Source organism: Myotis myotis, unplaced genomic scaffold (genome assembly GCF_014108235.1).
Source record: "Myotis myotis isolate mMyoMyo1 unplaced genomic scaffold, mMyoMyo1.p scaffold_m19_p_13, whole genome shotgun sequence".
In the NCBI taxonomy this organism is placed as follows: domain Eukaryota; kingdom Metazoa; phylum Chordata; class Mammalia; order Chiroptera; family Vespertilionidae; genus Myotis; species Myotis myotis.
The window spans coordinates 42,001,915-42,020,876 of NW_023416317.1; the positions used below are offsets into that span (position 1 = coordinate 42,001,915).

The 18,962-nt window shown below is 40.3% G+C and overlaps 1 protein-coding gene across 4 annotated transcripts in view; it reads left to right on the forward strand.

The window, feature by feature from the left end:
• LRRC3B (leucine rich repeat containing 3B) overlaps window positions 1-15,352 on the forward strand; it is an 84,853-nt gene extending 69,501 nt beyond the window's left edge. For all 4 annotated transcript variants that reach the window (XM_036332787.1, XM_036332786.1, XM_036332789.1 and 1 more), the window contains one exon: window positions 14,094-15,352. In XM_036332787.1, coding sequence (XP_036188680.1) covers window positions 14,258-15,037 — 780 coding nt within the window. In that variant the 5' untranslated portion in view covers window positions 14,094-14,257 and the 3' untranslated portion in view covers window positions 15,038-15,352. The remainder of the gene's footprint in view (window positions 1-14,093) is intronic.
• Window positions 15,353-18,962: the final 3,610 nt, after the last annotated feature.

Sequence of the window (18,962 nt, forward strand, 5' to 3'; positions counted from 1 at the left end):
ATTGTTCTTCATACCATCAGTTCCAGAACCAGCCCCAAGAGGTAAGACTATTATCAATTTTTATTGTGCTTCTGTAATTTTTTAATTATGTGTGTGTATGTGCTTGTATGTGTGTGTGTGTAGATCTTTCTGTTTTGTCTTACATAAATGTGATCTTACATGTACACTTTTCACCTAACATATATTTTAGATTTTTTTAAATCAGAATTTTTAGATTGCATCTTTCTTTTGTATTGATGTATCATTTTTAATCTTTTTGTGATGGACTGATGGATTTTTAGGGTAATTCTAGTTTATTTTTAAATTCTTTTTTATTTTGCTTTTTCTCTGACAAACAGTGTCTCACTGAAATAATAATCTTATACATATGTCTTTGCACAGTTATGTTTTGAATGAAAAACAAAAATATATATAGGGCATTATATACAGGACTATTAAAAAAGTTAAAGGGGCTGTAAATAAACAGGTTTTTTTAATACAAATTTTGACCAAAAATAGTAGCCTGCTTCTCTGGTCTGCTGTGCTCTGACCAGAGAGGAAATGGACTGAGCCAGTTGTCCTGTCAGATATCATATGACTGAGCTCCACAACAGCTAAAACTAGGAGATGGAGACAGCCTTCTGGAGCTGCCACTTTCCCTGTGGAACAACCCTACATAGTTTGGTTTTGACATTATGGACAAAGATTCAATATAAATTGTACAGTTGTAACCAACTCTGTCATTTTACTTTTATAAATATATTTTTATTGATTTCAGAGAAGAAGGGAGAGGGAGAGAGATAGAAATATCAATGATGAGAGGGAGTCATTGATTGGCTGCCTTTTGCACATCCCTACTGGGGATCAAGCCCACAACCCAAGCATGTGCCTTGACCGGGAATCAAACCAGTGACCTCTTGGTTCCTAGGTCAGCGCTCAACTGCTGAGCCACACCAGTTGGGCCAATTCTGTAATTTTAAAGACACTGCCCATCATGTTATGTAATGGCCCTTTCAATGATGTAGTCCATGAACAGAATTCAGATGAGAAGCTGAGATCCTTTGACTCAAGTAATTTCACTTCCAGGAATTTATAATAAGGAAATAATCTGACAGGGAAAATGAATTGACTCAAAACACACATTTTAATTTCACATTATTTATGGTACATTATTAGCAAAATATGGGAGAAGACCAAAATATCTAACAAAAGAGTGTTTAAATAGGTCTAATATGTGTAGGTATTAAAATGATAAATGTCATGACAATTTAGAACCTTGAAATAGAAAAAAGAAAGTTACCTATGCTAAAATTGCAATTATAAAACATATGTGCATATGCATATTTTATAAGGCCTGGAAGAATAAAATACTTGATTTGTTAGATGTTTGAATTCTGCATAGTCTTTTTTAATTTATAAAAATTGTGTTTATTTTATAATATTATTTGTAAAATGAAAAGTTAATAATCTGCAGGAGTTAATTTGTTGTCTAGAAAGAGTGTGAGCCCTGAACAAAAGTCTGTTTTTGTCAGGGACACTATGGATTTGACGAGGCTCTCCCTCACTCTTAAGGATGTTGTGTATAATAAGATGACCACGTGCCTCTTTTTGTCTGGATCAGTTTCTATTTGAGCCTATTGTCCCAGTACAATTGTTACCAGTACTTCTTTTCACTATCAGAGTGACTTTGTTTGTATAATAAATTTTATGAACCACTCCCCCCCAGACACATACATTATAAAGGACATGCTAACTATCCTGAAGGGACATGCTAACCATCCTGTTTTACCCCATTTTCTATTATATCCCTGTTCTTTTAAAAGTATATTTTTTATTGACTTCAGAGAGGAAGGGAGAGGGAGAGAGAGATAGAAACATCAATGATGAGAGAGAATCCTTGATCGGCTGCCTCCTGGGGATCAAGGTCGAAATCCAGGCGTATGCCTTTGACTGAAATCTAACCCGGAACCCTTCAGTCCACAGGCCGACAAGCTAGGGCTATTCTATCCCTGTTTTATTATGCATCTGTAGCATACATCATCCTTAGATGATAATTTAGCTTTCTATGGCTTAGAAAGTCTTTTACAGAGCAGTGATTTCACTTTGTGCCGAAAGCCAAAGAAGAATATATACGCATCATCAGTGAAAACTTAAAAATATTGTCCATTATGTTATATATGGTAGCCCTTTCAAAGGATCTTATAAAATTTCTGAAAATTTGAAAAAGTTTCTCTCTGCTAATAACTAATCATCTTTCACTGTATTAGATAATAACCAGTTTATAACTTGATATTCTGGTCTTCCTTTGGCTGCCAAGGGACTCTGAGCTAAGCCAGGCATGTAGTTGCTGCACAAGTCCTTAACCCAGTGTAATAGGGGGTCAGAAGAACTGACTTTTTGAGTTCTGTTTCCCACTTACTACCGAGTTCATATTTTAGAGCTGTTGTAACAAATTACCCCAAACTTTGTAGCTTATAGTAACACACATCTATTGTCTTACAGTTCTGAAGGCCAGAAGTTTGAAGTCAGTTTCACCGGACCAATCCCTCCAGAGGCTCTAGGGGAGAAGTTATTCCTTGCTGCTTCCAGCTTCTGGAAGCTGCCAGCATTTCTTGGCTTGTGGCCACATCACTGCAATCCTTTCTTTAATAGTCATTTTGCCTCTTTCTCTTCTGTGTCAACTATCCTAACTCTTTCATATAAGCTCACACCCAGATAATTGAGGATAATCCCTTCATCTCAAAATCCATAGTCACACCAGCAAAATCTCTTTTTCCATAAAATGTAACATTTAAGGGTTCAGGGAGTAGGACCTAGATATTTTGGGGGACATTTTTCAGCCTACTATAATCTACTCTCTGGCCCCCAAAGATTCACATCCATCCCTCGTGGAAAATATATTTATCATATCCCAACATCCTCAAAAGTCTTAACCCATTATAGCAACAACTCAAAATTCAAAACCTCATCTAAATATTATCAGCTCAGAAGTCCCAAATCTTATCATAGGAGTCATCTAAAGCAGACATGGGAACACTCTGGGGAAAAATTTCTCTTGTCTTCAAATAAAGCATTTGGTCCAGTGCTTTGCACATAGTAGATGCTCATGGAATTTTAGCCACCATCAGAATTATTCCATACTTTATTGCATTAAGGCGAAAGTAGCACTCCCTAGACCCCACATTGTCTTAGCTGAGAGAAGACAAGGTGTAATATGATGATGATGATGATATCAATATACATAGTAGTAGAAGAAATGATAATAGCAACTCTTACTGAGAGATTATCATGTGCAAGAAGCTTTTCTAAAATGTTTTACATGTGTTTTCTCAATCCTCATGAAACCCCTTTGGGGTGGAAACTACCATTACCCCCATGTTCAATTGAGAAAATTTTTGCAGAGGTAACATAATTAGTAAGTAGTCAAACCATGAACTCCATGCAGCCTAACCAAAAGCAGATTCCCCTGCACATGTGTCCTATGTCATGTTCCAGTCCTTTTTCTATTCTTGGCAAACACAAGATGCAATTAAAAAACTACACTCATTTTACCTTAGGTTTCCATTTTGTGTCACTACAAGGCTATAAGCCATACATACTGTGACTAGTATTCCTAAAATGGGGTTTTTCTTTTTAGTTGTTTATTTTTTTTTAATATATTTTTTATTGATTAAGATATTACATATGTGTCCTTGTCCCCACGTTACCCTCTACCCCCCCACCCCCCCGCTCATGCCCTCACCCCCCCCCCCCCCCCGTTGTCCATGTCCATTGATTAGGCCTATATGCTTGGATATAAGTCCTTTGGTTGATCTTTCCCCCTTACCCCCACCCTCCCCTCCCTTCCCTCCAAGTCCCGACAGTCCAATCAATGCCTCTCCGTCTCTGGATCAGTCCTTGTTCATCAGCTTATGTTGTTCATTATATTCCACAAATGAGTGAGATCATGTGGTATTTATCCGCTCTCCAGTTCCATCCATGCTGTGGCAAATGGTAAGAGTTCCTTTTTCTTCTTCCTCTTCTTAAAGAATACCTTTCAGCATTTCATATAATGCTGGTTTGGTGGTGATGAACTCCTTTAGCTTTTTCTTATCCGTGAAGCTCTTTATCTGACCTTCTATTCTGAATGATAGCTTTGCTGGATAAAGTAATCTTGGTTGTAGGTTCTTGCTATTCATCACTTTGAATATTTCTTGCCACTCTCTTCTGGCCTGCATGGTTTCTGTTGAGAAATCAGCTGACAGTCGTATGGGTACTCCCTTGTAGGTAACTGTCTTTCTCTTGCTGCTTTTAAGATTCTCTCTTTATCTTTTGCTCTTGGCATTTTAATTATGATGTGTCTTGGTGTGGTCCTCTTTGGATTCCTTTTGTTTGGGGTTCTCTGCACTTCCTGGACTTGTAAGTCTATTTCTTTCACCAGGTAGGGGAAGTTTTCTGTCATTATTTCTTCAAAAAGGTTTTCAATATCTTGCCCTCTCTCTCCTTCTGGTACCCCTATAATTCTGATGTTGGTACGCTTGAAGTTGTCCCAGAGGTTCCTTACACTATCTTCATATTTTTGGAATCTCTTTTCTTTTTTCTTTTTCGGTTGGGTATTTTTTGTTTCTTTGTATTTCAAATCTTTGACTTGATTCTTGGGATCCTCTTGTCTGCTGCTGGATCTCTGTAAATTATTCTTTATTTCAGTCAGTGTATGCTTAATTTCTAGTTGGTCCTTTTTCATGTCCTCCATGGTCTCACTATACTTATTGAGGGATTCATTAAATTTATCGGCGGTTTCCATAAAATTCTTGAAAAACCTTATAAACATGGCCTTGAACTCTATATCCAATCATTGGCTTTCCTCCATTTCTGCCATTTGTGACCTGTTTCTTTGTCTCCGCATTTTGGCAGCTTCCCTGTGTTGATAGAGTGGCCCTGCGCGCCAGCTGTCCTGTAGGGCCCAGTAGCTCAGCCTCCCCAGTTACCTGGGGTGGACACTCTTGGTGCACTCTTGGTGCCTTGGTTGTTGTAGAATCACTGGGAGGAATTGACCTCCAGGCCAATTGGCTGTGAGAATCAGCTGTGTCTAAAGTGGGAGAACTTCTGTGCTGAAGACACCCTTCTGGGGCAAGACTTGCTTCAGTGGGGCTTTGGTGCTCACTGAGTCTGCTCCCTGAGTGTGTCCCTTATGGATCTGAGGAGTTGCAGTCTGGATGGTCCCCCTCTGACCGCTGGGTACAGTGGCTCCTGGATCTAAGGAGGTGCTAATTCAGCCTCTGCCTGAGGCCACACAGCAGGAGCCACGAAGAGGCTCAGCTGTGAAGCAATGCAAGCTGCTGCGGGGCCTTGGGCCTTCTCTTGGAAGTTCCGGGTCTGCCTGGCTAGGCTGCAGTTAGGTACATTCACATGCAAAAGCCTCTGCCGCAGCCTGGGTGGGGCGGGGTCTCAGGGAATCAAAGGGCGGATCAAGGAGCTATGGCTGATTCTCTGCCCGGAGTCGCGGGTCTCAGTGACCCGCTAATTGCTGCAAGCACCTCTGAGGGAAAGCCGCCTTCAAGTTCGCCCGCTGCCCGACAGACCAGCTTCTCCCCGTATGAGTCCTGAGTCCCCAGAGACTTCCCGGAAGGAACCGGAGTTCAGAGCAGTTGGGAGCTTGTGATTCAAAGACAGCCGCGTCCTCAGGTGCCACCCCCTTTCCTCGCGCGCGAGCCGCCGTACCTCTGCACTTCACCTCCGCAGCGCCTCTGGCTCTCAGCGTGCTTTTCTTTCCTTCTAGTTGTAGAATTTACACTCAGCCAGCCTGTCTGTTGTTCTGGATGATGTTTGCTCTGTCCTTTGCGGTAATTTTCAATTGTTGTGTGATGCGATAATTTCCCGGTGTTTACCTATGCCGCCATCTTAGTTTCTTTTAGTTGTTTATTTTTAAGTATAGACTCTCCCCTCCTCCAAATTTTCATTTTAAAAGCTTGAAACTTTTCAGACACATTGAAAAATTGGTACAATGGACACTTTTGTACTTTCTATTTACCAATTGTTAATCCTTTGCCACTTTTGTCTCTCATTCCACATATAAATACAGTTTTGTTTTATATGATTTGAAAGTTGCAGTGTCATGACACTTCACCCCAAAATACTTCAGCATGGGCCTCTTGAAAACAAAGCTGCTCTTTCCTACTCATATGATGAAGCCTAAGAAACTTAAATTTGATATAATATTTAACATTGTGCTCAAAATTTTAGCCAATTGTTCCAATAATTAGCTTTTCTGTTTGTTTGTTTGTTTGTTTGTTTTAATCCAGAAGTTCGCTTGCCTTGCCTTTAGTGGCCGTGTCTTCTTTTATTTCTTTTTATTTTTTAATCTAGAGCAGCTCTGCAGCCTATTTTTGTTTTCTGTTTATTTCCCTTCAATGACTCTTGAAAAGTACCAGTCACCCTGTAAAATGTCTCAAGCTGTGATTGGTCAGATCACTTACTATTGATGAGATTCAGGTTAAATATATTTTGGCATGAATGTATATAGGTGCTGTGGGAATCATTTCCCAGTTGATTATGCTTAAGAAGAAGAAATGTGAGGCTCTGGATAAAGAATGATCTGACATTTTAGGAAAACAACTAAATACTGAACCGTAATTGAACATCATTGTTGAATGGTCATCGATTGTTTATGAAGCACATTTTGCATATATTTATTTGATTTTTTCCTTATAACTATGAGACCTCTTAGGTAGATATTATTGAGCATAGTCCTAGGGAAACTAAGACATGAACGTGTGAGTGACTTGTTAAATTTCTGGAATTTATTCCTCAGAAGTTGGAGGTTGAATCCAGTTTCTGGACCTTGGTTTTGGATCTCAAGTCTGTACCCCTCCCACCCAGTCATGCATACGGTTAAGCAGGATTAATTTTTTAAAAAGTGGTAACAATCACTCATTCTACTCAGAAATGCAACAGAATTCAACATAAGTTAGTGCTTTCTAAAAGCAGCTTTCTGCCTCTGGATCCTGGCAAGTCTTTGGGAGTCTACATTTATGGAGATTCTGTGTTAAGAGTTTGCAGAGCTGACACTATTTTTAATAACATAGGCACTTGTTGGGAAATAATAGAATAGCAGAAAGAAACTGAGATGGATGAGTTCCCACTCAGTCTTCCTATAAACATGGGGCATGTTGAATAATAAATACAGATATTAGCGAAGACATAGTCTTATCTTTATTCTGTTTAATCCCCACAGAGAGATAGATGGTGGGTCCAAAAAAAGTGATTTTTTTGTTGTTGTTGGTTGTTTTTCCAGTGTACTCCTGGGTAGGAAGAACTTTTAAGTCCACCCTGGAGATCATGTAGGAAGGAGGCAACTTGCTCATAAGAGTGGTTTTTTTCCTCCCAGTACATTGAGAGTTTGCTTAAATCTTTATTTTATGAAATAGGTTTTAAAAGAGGAAAATCAGTACCTGAAACTAAGGTCTGGAACATATAGATTTCATGTTAGTGTGACCAAAGTTGTATATCCCTATAGCTTCTAAGAGATTCTCACAGGAAAAGGGAGTTTTTCCTCCTTTTATTGACTTTCCCAAACTTTGTAGGAGGCTGTCGGCAGAGAGCTGGCTTGGCATTTGAAACTCAGCACTTCTATTTACAGACTCTCTATATCAAAAAGTGGCCAGTATAAGAATTACATAAACCAATGAGCATTGAATAGGATTTATTCTGTGGGACTAAGGGGTCCAGGTTCGTCCTTCTGCTCATCAGCTGTGTGGCTTTGAGCAGTGCCCATTCAGTGAGTCCCTCTACTGTATTAAAGTAGGACTCATGATGTCCACCATAGGTATCCGACAGGGCTGTTGAAAGATAAGGAGAGCATATCCATAGACTTGCCCCACAAGCATCTAATATAGGCATACCAAAGCCTTTCTGCCTCCCTCCTTCTATCCTTCCCATCTTTTTTTTCAGCACGTAATAATTCTCCCAATGTAAAATGCATCCTGGTTCCTCATCTTAGTAGAGTCAGCTGAGAAGGAGAAAGAAAACTACTGTAGTTGAGATGTAAAGAGCTTTGTGGTACATTTTTGACCACACAAGCTTTGGAAGCCAAAGGACTGAGTTAAGATCTTGCTTCTGTCACTGAGCAGCTAAGACAGTGGGCAGATTGCATAACCTCTCTATGCCTCAGTTTCCTCATCTGTACAAGGGTCATAATTGTGCCCTTCTGGGGCTGTTGTGAGAACTGTGTAAGGAGATATATGTGTATCCAGAATAAAATGCAGCTTCACCTGTTGCCTAACCATTTCTTCAATCTCTATTCTGTGTGAGTGATCATCCTCCTTTAGTCTCTGAGTGAAAATGTCCATCAGTCCCATAATCTTGTGCTTAATCTTAGGTAATAGATTGTCCTACCATTACTTTATCATAAACTCAATTAATTTAAACCAAAGTACAAATTAAATATGATAATTTCAATGCCTAGTTCCAGAGATTAACCTGTACTCTGAATTTCTTTAATGTTCAACTATTTTCCCCTCCTCTTTGTTCCAAACTCAGGGGGAAGGGAAAGGGCATGTGGCGAGTGGCTTGATTTTTCCTCTCTGCTCTTCCACCCCATCCCTCTCTCAAGCCATTTACATAACTGGGTTTTAGCTGCTATGCTCAGAGACTCACTGGAAGGTATAGTAGGATGAACCTGGTGCTTCTCTCCCAGGGTTCTTTTATTAACCATCCCCGCCCCCAACTCTCGCCCATAGGTCTCCCCTGACCGTTGTAGTGGATATATTTCAGATGGCCCCTTACCCAAAATATAAGCATCTACCCTTCATTTTCTGTTGCTGGGGTCCTTCTGCCCTACCATGGAATCCAAAGGGACAATGAGACAGAACACAAGATACTCTCCATTGGGGATCTCATTCCTACATCTGGCCATATCTGACCTATAGGAAATAGGATGTCATCCCTTGTCTGACAAAGTCGGGGAGTAAAGGCTCACCCCAGCATTAAAATATCACCCAATCCCACCACTAAACAATACATCAACATGGTTATTATTTTAGGACATTCTGCCCCGCAGCTCCAGGGGTCATGTAATAACTCTCCTTGGGGAGGTGATAGGTTAGGTAACTCTTGATGCTTTTTACCCTCAAAGTAGGCAAGGAGATGTGGTACACGTATCAGTCAACCTTCACATGGCAACTTGCCACCTCACTTTGGATTTCTATATCCACTTAACCAGGAACCAAATCAAAATTTCAATTTTACCATCTTGTTAAATGAGATCATCACTTAATACCTGGCATGCAATAAGTGCCAAATAAATAATTGTTTTATAATGAAATGAGAATGGGTCTTAATTCATTTCCTTTTTTAAATATATTATTATGGATTTCAGAGAGAAAGAGGCATAGAAACATCAATGTGGAGAGAGAATCATTGATCGGCTGCCTCCTGCACGTCCCACACTGGGGATCGAGCCCACAACCCCTGCATGTGCCCTGACTAGGAATCAAACCATAATCTCCTGGTTTGTAGGTAAACACTCCACCACTGAACCACGCCAGCATTTATTTAAGAATTTAATTATTTATTAAATTCTTACCATGGGCAATGTGAGAATATAAAATGGGTAAGACACTGACTTTACCGTCTGAAATCTCATGGTCTGATAATAAAACTAAACAGGTGTCTTTGAGAAGAAGTGCCATTCACCTTCAGCTTTCATGTCATTGATCTATGTTTATTGAGCTCAGGTTTCTATGTCTGGGTAAGGAAGCGTGGGAGACAGGATAAGAATAGAAGGATTGTTATGGACAGCAGGGGGTCATTGCTGACCAGCGGGAATCCATGATTAGAGTATTTTTTAGCCTGATATGAAAGGGGACTGGGAGCAGGGCAAGACTGTACGCAGGCAGTCCAGAAAGGAAGCATGTTTGCTTTCTTTCACAATAATAAGATGGAGGTTTAAACAGAAAAGAGGCAGTGAAAATATAAAACAGGAGAGATAGAAGGAAGAATAAAAATGAAAAGTTTTGAAAAATCAGGAGGAAAGAACAAGTGATGTATAGCAGAGGAGGCATGTGATTGGGTGGGGATGATGCCTCCTGCATGCCCCCTACTGGGGATCGAGTCCGCAATCAGGACATGTGCCCCTGCTGAGAATTGAACTGGTGACCTGAATTCCTGAATTGACACTCAACCACTGAGCCACACCTGGCTGGGCCAGTCACAAGGGGTTTTTTTCCTCATTAATTTGAATTGTATGTCCTGAATTAAAAGATTCAATTTTGCTTTTTAATCAAATTATTCTGTTTGGTAGCAGAATTGCATGGGATGCAGTTGGAAGAAATTGGAGTCTGGTATTTCTCTCTGAATTGTGCTCTATTATCTCAAAAGAGCTAATGAAAGTTTTGGGGTTAGAAGTCCTGAGTGTCCCCTAATGACGAGAAGAAAGAAACAGGAAACAAGACAGGGTTGTTAACCAACCACTGAAAGAACAGTCTTCTCAGGCAATCTGCTAAGGGCAGATTCTTTCCTTCTGGGAACAGTATTTGATGGTTGACACCCAATCCTGGCATTAATTCCTGTAGCTCAGAAACATGGGTGACAGGAAAATGTGAGCAAGGCATGGGTCCGGGGATAACATGGCCCTCTTTCAGGGAACAGCTCATCCCTGACATCGTATCCAGAAATACAGTAGCTTCCTAATTCCCCCAGAACTATTAGAAGGGGGTGAAGGGATAAGGATAAAGTAGTCTAATGAATTGAGAAGTGCCCACAGGGCGTTAGGAAGTAGAAAAGATGCTGTTGAATTTGGTCTGTCCCTTTGGTTGGTCTTGTTCCTTATCAGGACACTGAACCATGCCAGCAGGGCTCAATAAATATTTATTAAATTCTTACCGTGGACAATGTGAGAATATAAAATGCAGTAGGCTGCTGCTGCTATTGTTACCCAAATCAGTTGTAGGTTTCCAGGCTCATCTTTAACTCTGTACTCTGCTGCACAATAACTGATATCAGAAGAATAGCCACTCTTTTGCTCTGAGGCACATATTCCCATGTCTTCCTATTCCAAGAGCCACTGTTGACTTAACCAGTAATTTAGGGCAATGACAAGATGGTAATCCCTTTGGGAAATAGTATTTCAATATAGTAGAGTGGAGAGGCAGCTCTCCCATCCTCCCTGCTGGACATGATCTAGACTCGATACTGTTGGCCTTGCTGGCTGACTCCTGGACATCCAAGGACTCAGCTCTCTATATCCTGCATCTCTTGTCACTTTGTCCTGGCTGAGGGTGGAAGCTCTACAGTCTGAATCATAGCAACTCAGCATCTATCCAATCCCCAAAACTTTTATTCCCCTTTTATCAAACATCATAGAGAGAAAAGTGAAAGTCTTTGTTTGAATCCAACTTCTTTGAATGAAAGGGATTCTCTGAATTTGTACTCCTAATAAGAATTCCATCCAGTGTATAGGTGGACCATTTAGGGCATGAAGCATTCCATTTCAAGAGGGATTGCACACTCATGTGGAGAACTCAAGATTTGCCCTAACCATTTCCTATCTGTGACCATGACCATTGGCTTGACCTTTCTGGAGAAACATGAGTAAGTCTAGAGGAGTCTACTAAGAAACAGTTCTATTCTGCTTTTCATCAATTAGCAGCCTGCACTCAGGATTTTTTCCCAAACCATTGTGTTGAGATCTAAAACCAATAGACATTTCATGAGCCAATATTTATGTTAAAAATAATAAAAGTAATTACCATAGGGAAGAAAAAGCACAGCTAGATTCTTTAGTACTTCATTGGTTCATTCATACAATAGATATTTAGCCCTTACTACATGTCAAGCACTAGGCTAGGAGTTGAGAATATATCTAGGATAATAACAGTAACTATAGCTAAAAAGTATTGAGCTCTTAACTACCTATTAGGCATTGTGGATTATCTCCTATAATTCTCAGATCAACCTTGTAATTAGGTGCTTTTTTAATCATTATGTGAAGATAAGGGAAGTGAGGTTTAAATAACTTGCTCAGCAGCACACTGCTAATAAAGACTATATCTGGAATACAAACCCAGAGTACTTTCTACTTTTTGTTAACTTGTTTCTACGTGAGGCAAAACAAATCCCTGCCTTCATGAAGCTTGTAGTCTAAATTACAGAACACTTTTCTTCAGACAGAGTCTTAATTTGTCTCTGAAGAGATGTGGAGTGTCCTCCAGAAAAGGCTTCCCACCTTTCAGCAAGACTTGATGGAAATTGCTTGATGACATGGACACCCTTTATTTTCTCTAGTCACATTCATTTCTCCCATCTTCTATATCCTTCTCATGTACCACTCCTAGATCCTTTGCCTTGTTCTGCTGCCCTCTTTCCTAAGTTCTCCCCTCATACCTGTTGATTTTTTCTCTCTCCCATTTAGACAATTACTAGACTCTCTAATGCCATGCAATGCAATTCTGAAGGAAAACATGAAAGGAAGAGAAAAATTTACTGTAAATGATGTGAGCTATTGATGGATGGCTTAGTAAGCCTAGGGGTCCTTCTTTAGCATTCTCTGGCATTTAAAGGACTTAGGATTCCAAAAGCACATTCGCACTATACTGCTGTGGCCAATCTCATGCTTTCCATGATTAACAACCCAGTTCATTATATTTTCATCTCACATTAATCTTCTCTTCTGTGAGTTTGGTAACATTTGGAGTCATTTCCCTCTGTATTTATCCATCTGGGATCTTTAGAAAAGATAAGTTTGCAGAGAGTCATTTGTTGCTCATGCTGAAAGATGTTGTTGCTCACTGCTGTGAGAGGAATGAATGTTTCTCCCATCCTGAGAGAGAATCCTCTGAAGGCAGGCATGGATTCCCTACACAACGCAGAGGGGCCCCTCAGTGGAGGTCCATGGGGGTCCTCCATTTGGGATTGAGCTGCAACATAGCAGCATCAGAAATCAAAACAAGCAATGTTACTCGGATCTTGATTGTCCTCATGGGACAGATAGATTTGGGGAGAGAGGTGTGGAGATGACAGAGAGAGTTGTGAGAATAATGAGTCACAACAAAGTCTTTGGCTTGAGTCCTTTCTTTACCACCTACATGCTGTTTGACCTTGGGCAAGTCATAGAATCTAAGATCCACTCATCTCCTCTACAAACTGGCCCCAAAGATGTCTGTCCTCTCTACAGAAGAGAATAGGTTTGAGGGTTAATTTATATTCTCAAAGGGGAAAAGGTAGACTTACAGTTGTTCATATGCAATACAATAATTAATACATAATAATACAAGAATAAACTCTTGTTTTGCATACTCAACAACTGTATACCTACTTTTGCCTTACCATGTATTTATGATTGGGAAGGAAAAATAGGCTATTGGGGAATTCATAAAGGCTAGTTTTTTTTTTATTTCTCATATTTTAAAAAGGGCTTGGAGGTATGTGTCATAGTTGAAAATCTATTGTGGAGGGATATGTTATTTGGAGAATAGAGAGAGAATCCTTTGGAAATTCAGTTAAGGGCATCCTCTAGGAATAATGTAATTTTGGGAGGTCACATGAGAGGCAATTCTTATGGAGATTCTGGGCTGTCAGTCTTTAGCAACAGTTTGTGATGAAGGTTGGGATGCATTTATTCATTTCTTAATTCAAGTAAGATATGTCTGTAGAGAAAATATTCCACATTGGAAATCCACTAAAAAGCCATGACAGATACTGCTACCTATGGCCATTACCTGTGAAATATTATTGTTATTTTTCATTGCTGCCCAAATGCAGGGCTAAATTTCATTCATGCATGTTATTGTAGGAAGGCGGGAAGGTGTAATTAAATTTTACAACTGTAGACGTGAATGGGTTCAGGAAAAGAACCAGCAGAGATGTAAGAAATCTGGACTGTTGGCTCTAATTCTGCACAACTAAAACAAGGTGACATCATTCGGAAATGTTATTTATTGACAGTTTTCTCCCCCAGCAACTGGAATTTGAACAGGAGACTCCCATTACGCAGATAACTCCCAGTGGTGTAAGTGGAAATTACCTGTGTAACCAACCCTCCTGCCCAGATAGAATGCCAGATGCCTGAGAGCACTTTTAATTGCAATGTACCTCCCTTTGCAAAAAAAGCTAATTGCATCTGCTTCCCTTTCCTTTAGGTATCCAAGCAAGGACAGGAATAATGAAGAGACACATGTGCTAGCGGCAGCCTTTTGAACTACACAAGAAGGAAATCAACGGTGTGGACAGAGCTGGAACCGTTGCCATGCTTGTCTGTTGGAGTAAATGAGGAATGGGCTTGTGATTATGCGGACATTCCAGCATGAATCTGGTAGACCTGTGGTTGACCCGTTCCCTCTCCATGTGTCTCCTCCTACAAAGCTTTGTTCTTATGATACTGTGCTTTCATTCTGCCAGTATGTGTCCCAAGGGCTGTCTTTGTTCTTCCTCTGGGGGTTTGAATGTCACCTGCAGCAATGCAAATCTCAAGGAAATACCTAGAGATCTTCCTCCTGAAACAGTCTTATTGTATCTGGACTCCAATCAGATCACATCTATTCCCAATGAGATTTTTAAGGACCTCCATCAACTAAGAGTTCTCAACCTGTCCAAAAATGGCATTGAGTTTATCGATGAGCATGCCTTCAAAGGAGTAGCTGAAACTTTGCAGACTCTGGACTTGTCTGACAACCGGATTCAAAGTGTGCACAAAAATGCCTTCAATAACCTGAAGGCCAGGGCCAGAATTGCCAACAACCCCTGGCACTGCGACTGTACTCTCCAGCAAGTTCTGAGGAGCATGGCGTCCAATCACGAGACAGCCCACAATGTGATCTGTAAGACTTCCGTGTTGGATGAACACGCCGGGAGACCATTTCTCAATGCTGCCAATGATGCTGACCTTTGTAACCTCCCTAAAAAAACTACCGATTATGCCATGCTGGTTACCATGTTTGGCTGGTTCACCATGGTGATCTCATATGTGGTGTATTACGTGAGGCAAAATCAGGAGGATGCCCGGAGACACCTTGAATACTTGAAATCCCTGCCAAGCAGGCAAAAGAAAGCGGATGAACCCGATGACATTAGCACTGTGGTATAGTGTCCAAACTGACTGGTGTTGAGAAAGAAATTTGTGTGAAATTGCAGTAGAATACGTGGTTTACTTCTCCCACCCATTGTAAACATTTAAAACTTTGTATCTCCATTTCCTTTGAATTATGCCACTGTTGGTCTTTTAATAGACATGACAACACATCAAATGATTTTAGTTTAGGTGATCCACCCCTTAATTGTACCCCCCGTGGTATATTCCCGAGTCAGCTACTATCTGAAATTAGTTAGCTCCATCTCACTATTTAATAATGAAATTTATTTTTTTAATTTAAAACCAAATAAAAGCTTAACTTTGAACCATGGAAAACAGAGTGACTTATTGGTCAAGAAATCAGTAGAGTCATTCCATTGCTTTACAGAGGAACAGAAAACTCTGGTTGAACCTAAAGAACTATCATAATGAAAGATGTGTTATTAAACCCTACTGTACACTGGGGAGCCATTGCTGAATTATTTACCAAGTGAAGTACCTGTCAGACTTTAGAATACTGTACTGAGCCTTAGTAAACCCAGTTGGGAATACACATTCTGCAGAGGCTTAATCAATTGGGATGCCTCCAGGTGTTTGTTATCTAAAAGTTGGTGTGTTTAGCTATAAAGGTCCTTTTATAGCTAAACACACTACTTCTACTCTATTCTAGAAATGTGGAAAAGAAAAAGACAATATTCTGTCTTCAACCTTACCTTCTGGTGAACAGGGGTATGTGATAAACAGAAATAGCCATGGTAAAAAGGAAGGTCCTAATAATCAGCTGTGTGCAAGCACGGTGCAAGGCATTCTAATACTACTATTATGTCTGTAAGCCTTCACTACAGGATGAAAAAGTGACAACTGTACCCCATTTACATAGGAGGAAACTGTGGGTGAAACAGTTTCAATGACTTGCCCGGTAGAGTATCGAAACTTGAATTTGAACCAAGTCTTCCTCTCTCCAAAGATGGAGGTCTCATTATGTTCCTACTGGGTTGGTTTAAAGAGATATAAACTACATATTTAAAAATGCACCCATACAGTGGGGCCTTGACTTATGATTGTCCCAACTAACGAGTTTTTTGAGATACCAGCTGTCTCTCTGCCGATTTTTTGCATTGAGTTGATAGAGTAATTTGAGTTAACGAGCTCCTTAAGAGCTCGGTCTCGGAACGAATTAAACTCGTAAGTCAAGGCCCCACTGTATTAGGTTTAAAAAATGTATATACCTCAGGATATTATGTCCCTGATATTGTTCAGTGATATCTGAACAATAGGAGAAAGCTCATTTAGTTCTTGGAGTAGGGAATTGTGTGTGTGTGTGTGTGTGTGTTGTTGTTGTTGTTGTTGTTGTTGTTGTTGTTGTTTTGGGGGGGTTGGGGAGATGTTAGGGTGCCATTACAGATAATTCTCAATATTTGGGTGGGATCTCATCAGATGGTGATGTAGCCAAGGAAGGCAGAGGAAGCAGAGAGAGCAAAGGGATAAAAGTGTAGGGAGGTATTTGGGATGAAGGAATTTATATAGGGGGAGAAGTGAGAGACAAATTGGAGGCAGACCATAGGGATCTCAGTTCCAGACTCAGGAATAGGAGTAACTGATGGTATTTATGGAACACTTACTATGTACCAGGTACTTTTTTGAGATTGTCTTAATTAATCCTTACAATTACCCTATGAGATAGTCTTTTGTGAATGAGGAATCAGAGACGTGGGAGTTTACGTAATGAATTCAGTTCCCTAGAGCTTATAGTAAGTAAAGCAGGTAATGAGACCCAATCAGTCAAATCCAGAACCTATGGACCTCTTAACCACTGTACTGTATGTATTACTTTACAGTTGTAGACTTTACTACATAAAGTTGCTGGCTTCCCAGACCTAGAGGTTTGCACACTTCTGAGCTATGGTTGCATTAAAAAAATAAGAGAGAAAAAAATAGCCCTTTGTGGGGCTTTAGTAAGAAGGAGGTATCCTTTGCCATTTTTACCTACATCACCTTTTCTAATCCATATTAGGTTAGCTTTGGGCCTCCAGGAATCACATTTCTGCCCTTAGAAAGCACTATCATTTTAGACGTATCAATTGACTTTAAAAGTGTTACTGGCATGAACCATGGAGGTCAGACCTGCTGTAGGGCTTTCAGACCAGGCTACATTGGGACAATTCCCTCCTCCCTCTCCACTACCCCCCACCCCCCACCCCCCACCCCACAAACGCCACTGGTTTTTCATGTCCACCCTAGTCTTTCTAAAAAGTTTAAAGCCTAATCTAGAAGCCTGAGATGTGAAATTCAGGATATGGGCCCCAACACTCCTGCATTCCAGCGAGAAGGAAGCCAGACTGTCTGCTTTGAGGGTTAACTGGATTTGAAGACCTTCAGAGAATTTGGAGCTTTGCTGAAGATTTACCGCCCCCTGGAGGACAACATTATAATATATCTCTGTAAATAAGACCATAGAAAGACGCCTACCTAAATATACCCTTTTTTAATCCCCAAAGAAAGGAAAATCAAGCCCTTGCTAAGATAACCCTTTATAATTTTAAATAATTTGTATTTATTTGAGTGGTGAGTCACATTCACTTTAGAAACACTTTCACAAATTACATACACCTTCGTACCTTCTAAATCAGGGGTCCTCAAACTTTTTAAACAGGTGGCCAGTTCACTGTCCCTCAGACCGTTGGAGGGCTGGACTATAGTTTTAAAAAAAAAACTATGAACAAATTCCTATGCACACTGCACATATCTTATTTTGAAGTAAAAAAACAAAACGAGAACAAATACAATATTTGTATTTGCATGTGGCCCACGGGCCATAGTTTGAGGACCCCTGTTCTAAATGTTTTAAATAGCAGCTTCTTTGCTCAACCTTCTCCTTTAGCTTCATAACCTCAACCTTTTACATTAAAAAATACCTGGGGATTTTAGCCTTATCATTGACAATATGTTCATCGGTGAAGCAAGGGAAATCATAAAACATTGCAACCGAACTGGAACATTTTTAAGAAAGGGCTAAAAAATTATGTAATGCAAGATTTAACTTTCAAGAACACCCTGGCAAATTGTAATGCACTGATATACAAATTCTGCCAGGTACACGCTGTTCTTTTCATGGCCTCCTCTGATTACCCACAATAATTCTTGTTCTGACATCAACAAGCATAAGGCAGTCTGAGATGTGGGTAGGTTTTCCTTATTGGCTTGAGACGTTCAGTTTATAGAGTAAGTTCGCTCATTTATCTGGTACAGTTAGAGAACGAAAACTCTGCTTAATTAACTCTTCAAGGTACTAGAGACAGGCCAAGTCTTAGAATGTCAGGACTGGAAGAGTCCTAGAAATCATCTCACCCACTGGTTTCACAGGTGTTGAAATTGAAACCCTTCAAGTTTGGGATTGACACTCATGTCTCCATAGTCCTCCTCCAGCATCCCTCTCAGAGAACCAATTGCCTCTCCCAGTAAACTGTTTCCCACTCTTCAGAGAAACAGAACAGCATAATAATATACACCATGAAAATATCACTGGCTATCAGCAGCTGTTTCTTGAGGATTCAGAAGGCATTTAAGGTTTCTGCATTGTCACAGAGCTATAATAAGGAATAGCTATGATTCTAAAAAGCTTCTGATTTTTTCAGATATGGTGAGAGGATCTGTTTCCCTTTCACAAATAGTGCACGATCTGGTTTTCCAAACGATCTTGGTGCAACTTCCTGGGGAGGAAGAGTTGATTAGCATTTGTTCCCTTGACTAACAACATACACCCTGAGTGGTCAAGTGCAGCCCTGCTGGCAGGGAGGGAGGGAGTGCAATTAAGCAATGTTCTTCTCCATTTCCAGAGCCCTTTCCCAAAGTGGTATCATTGATTCACCAGATTGGCTGCGTCTGATCCACACAAAGCAAACCAGAGGCAAACACATTTACGACACACTTGGAAATGCCC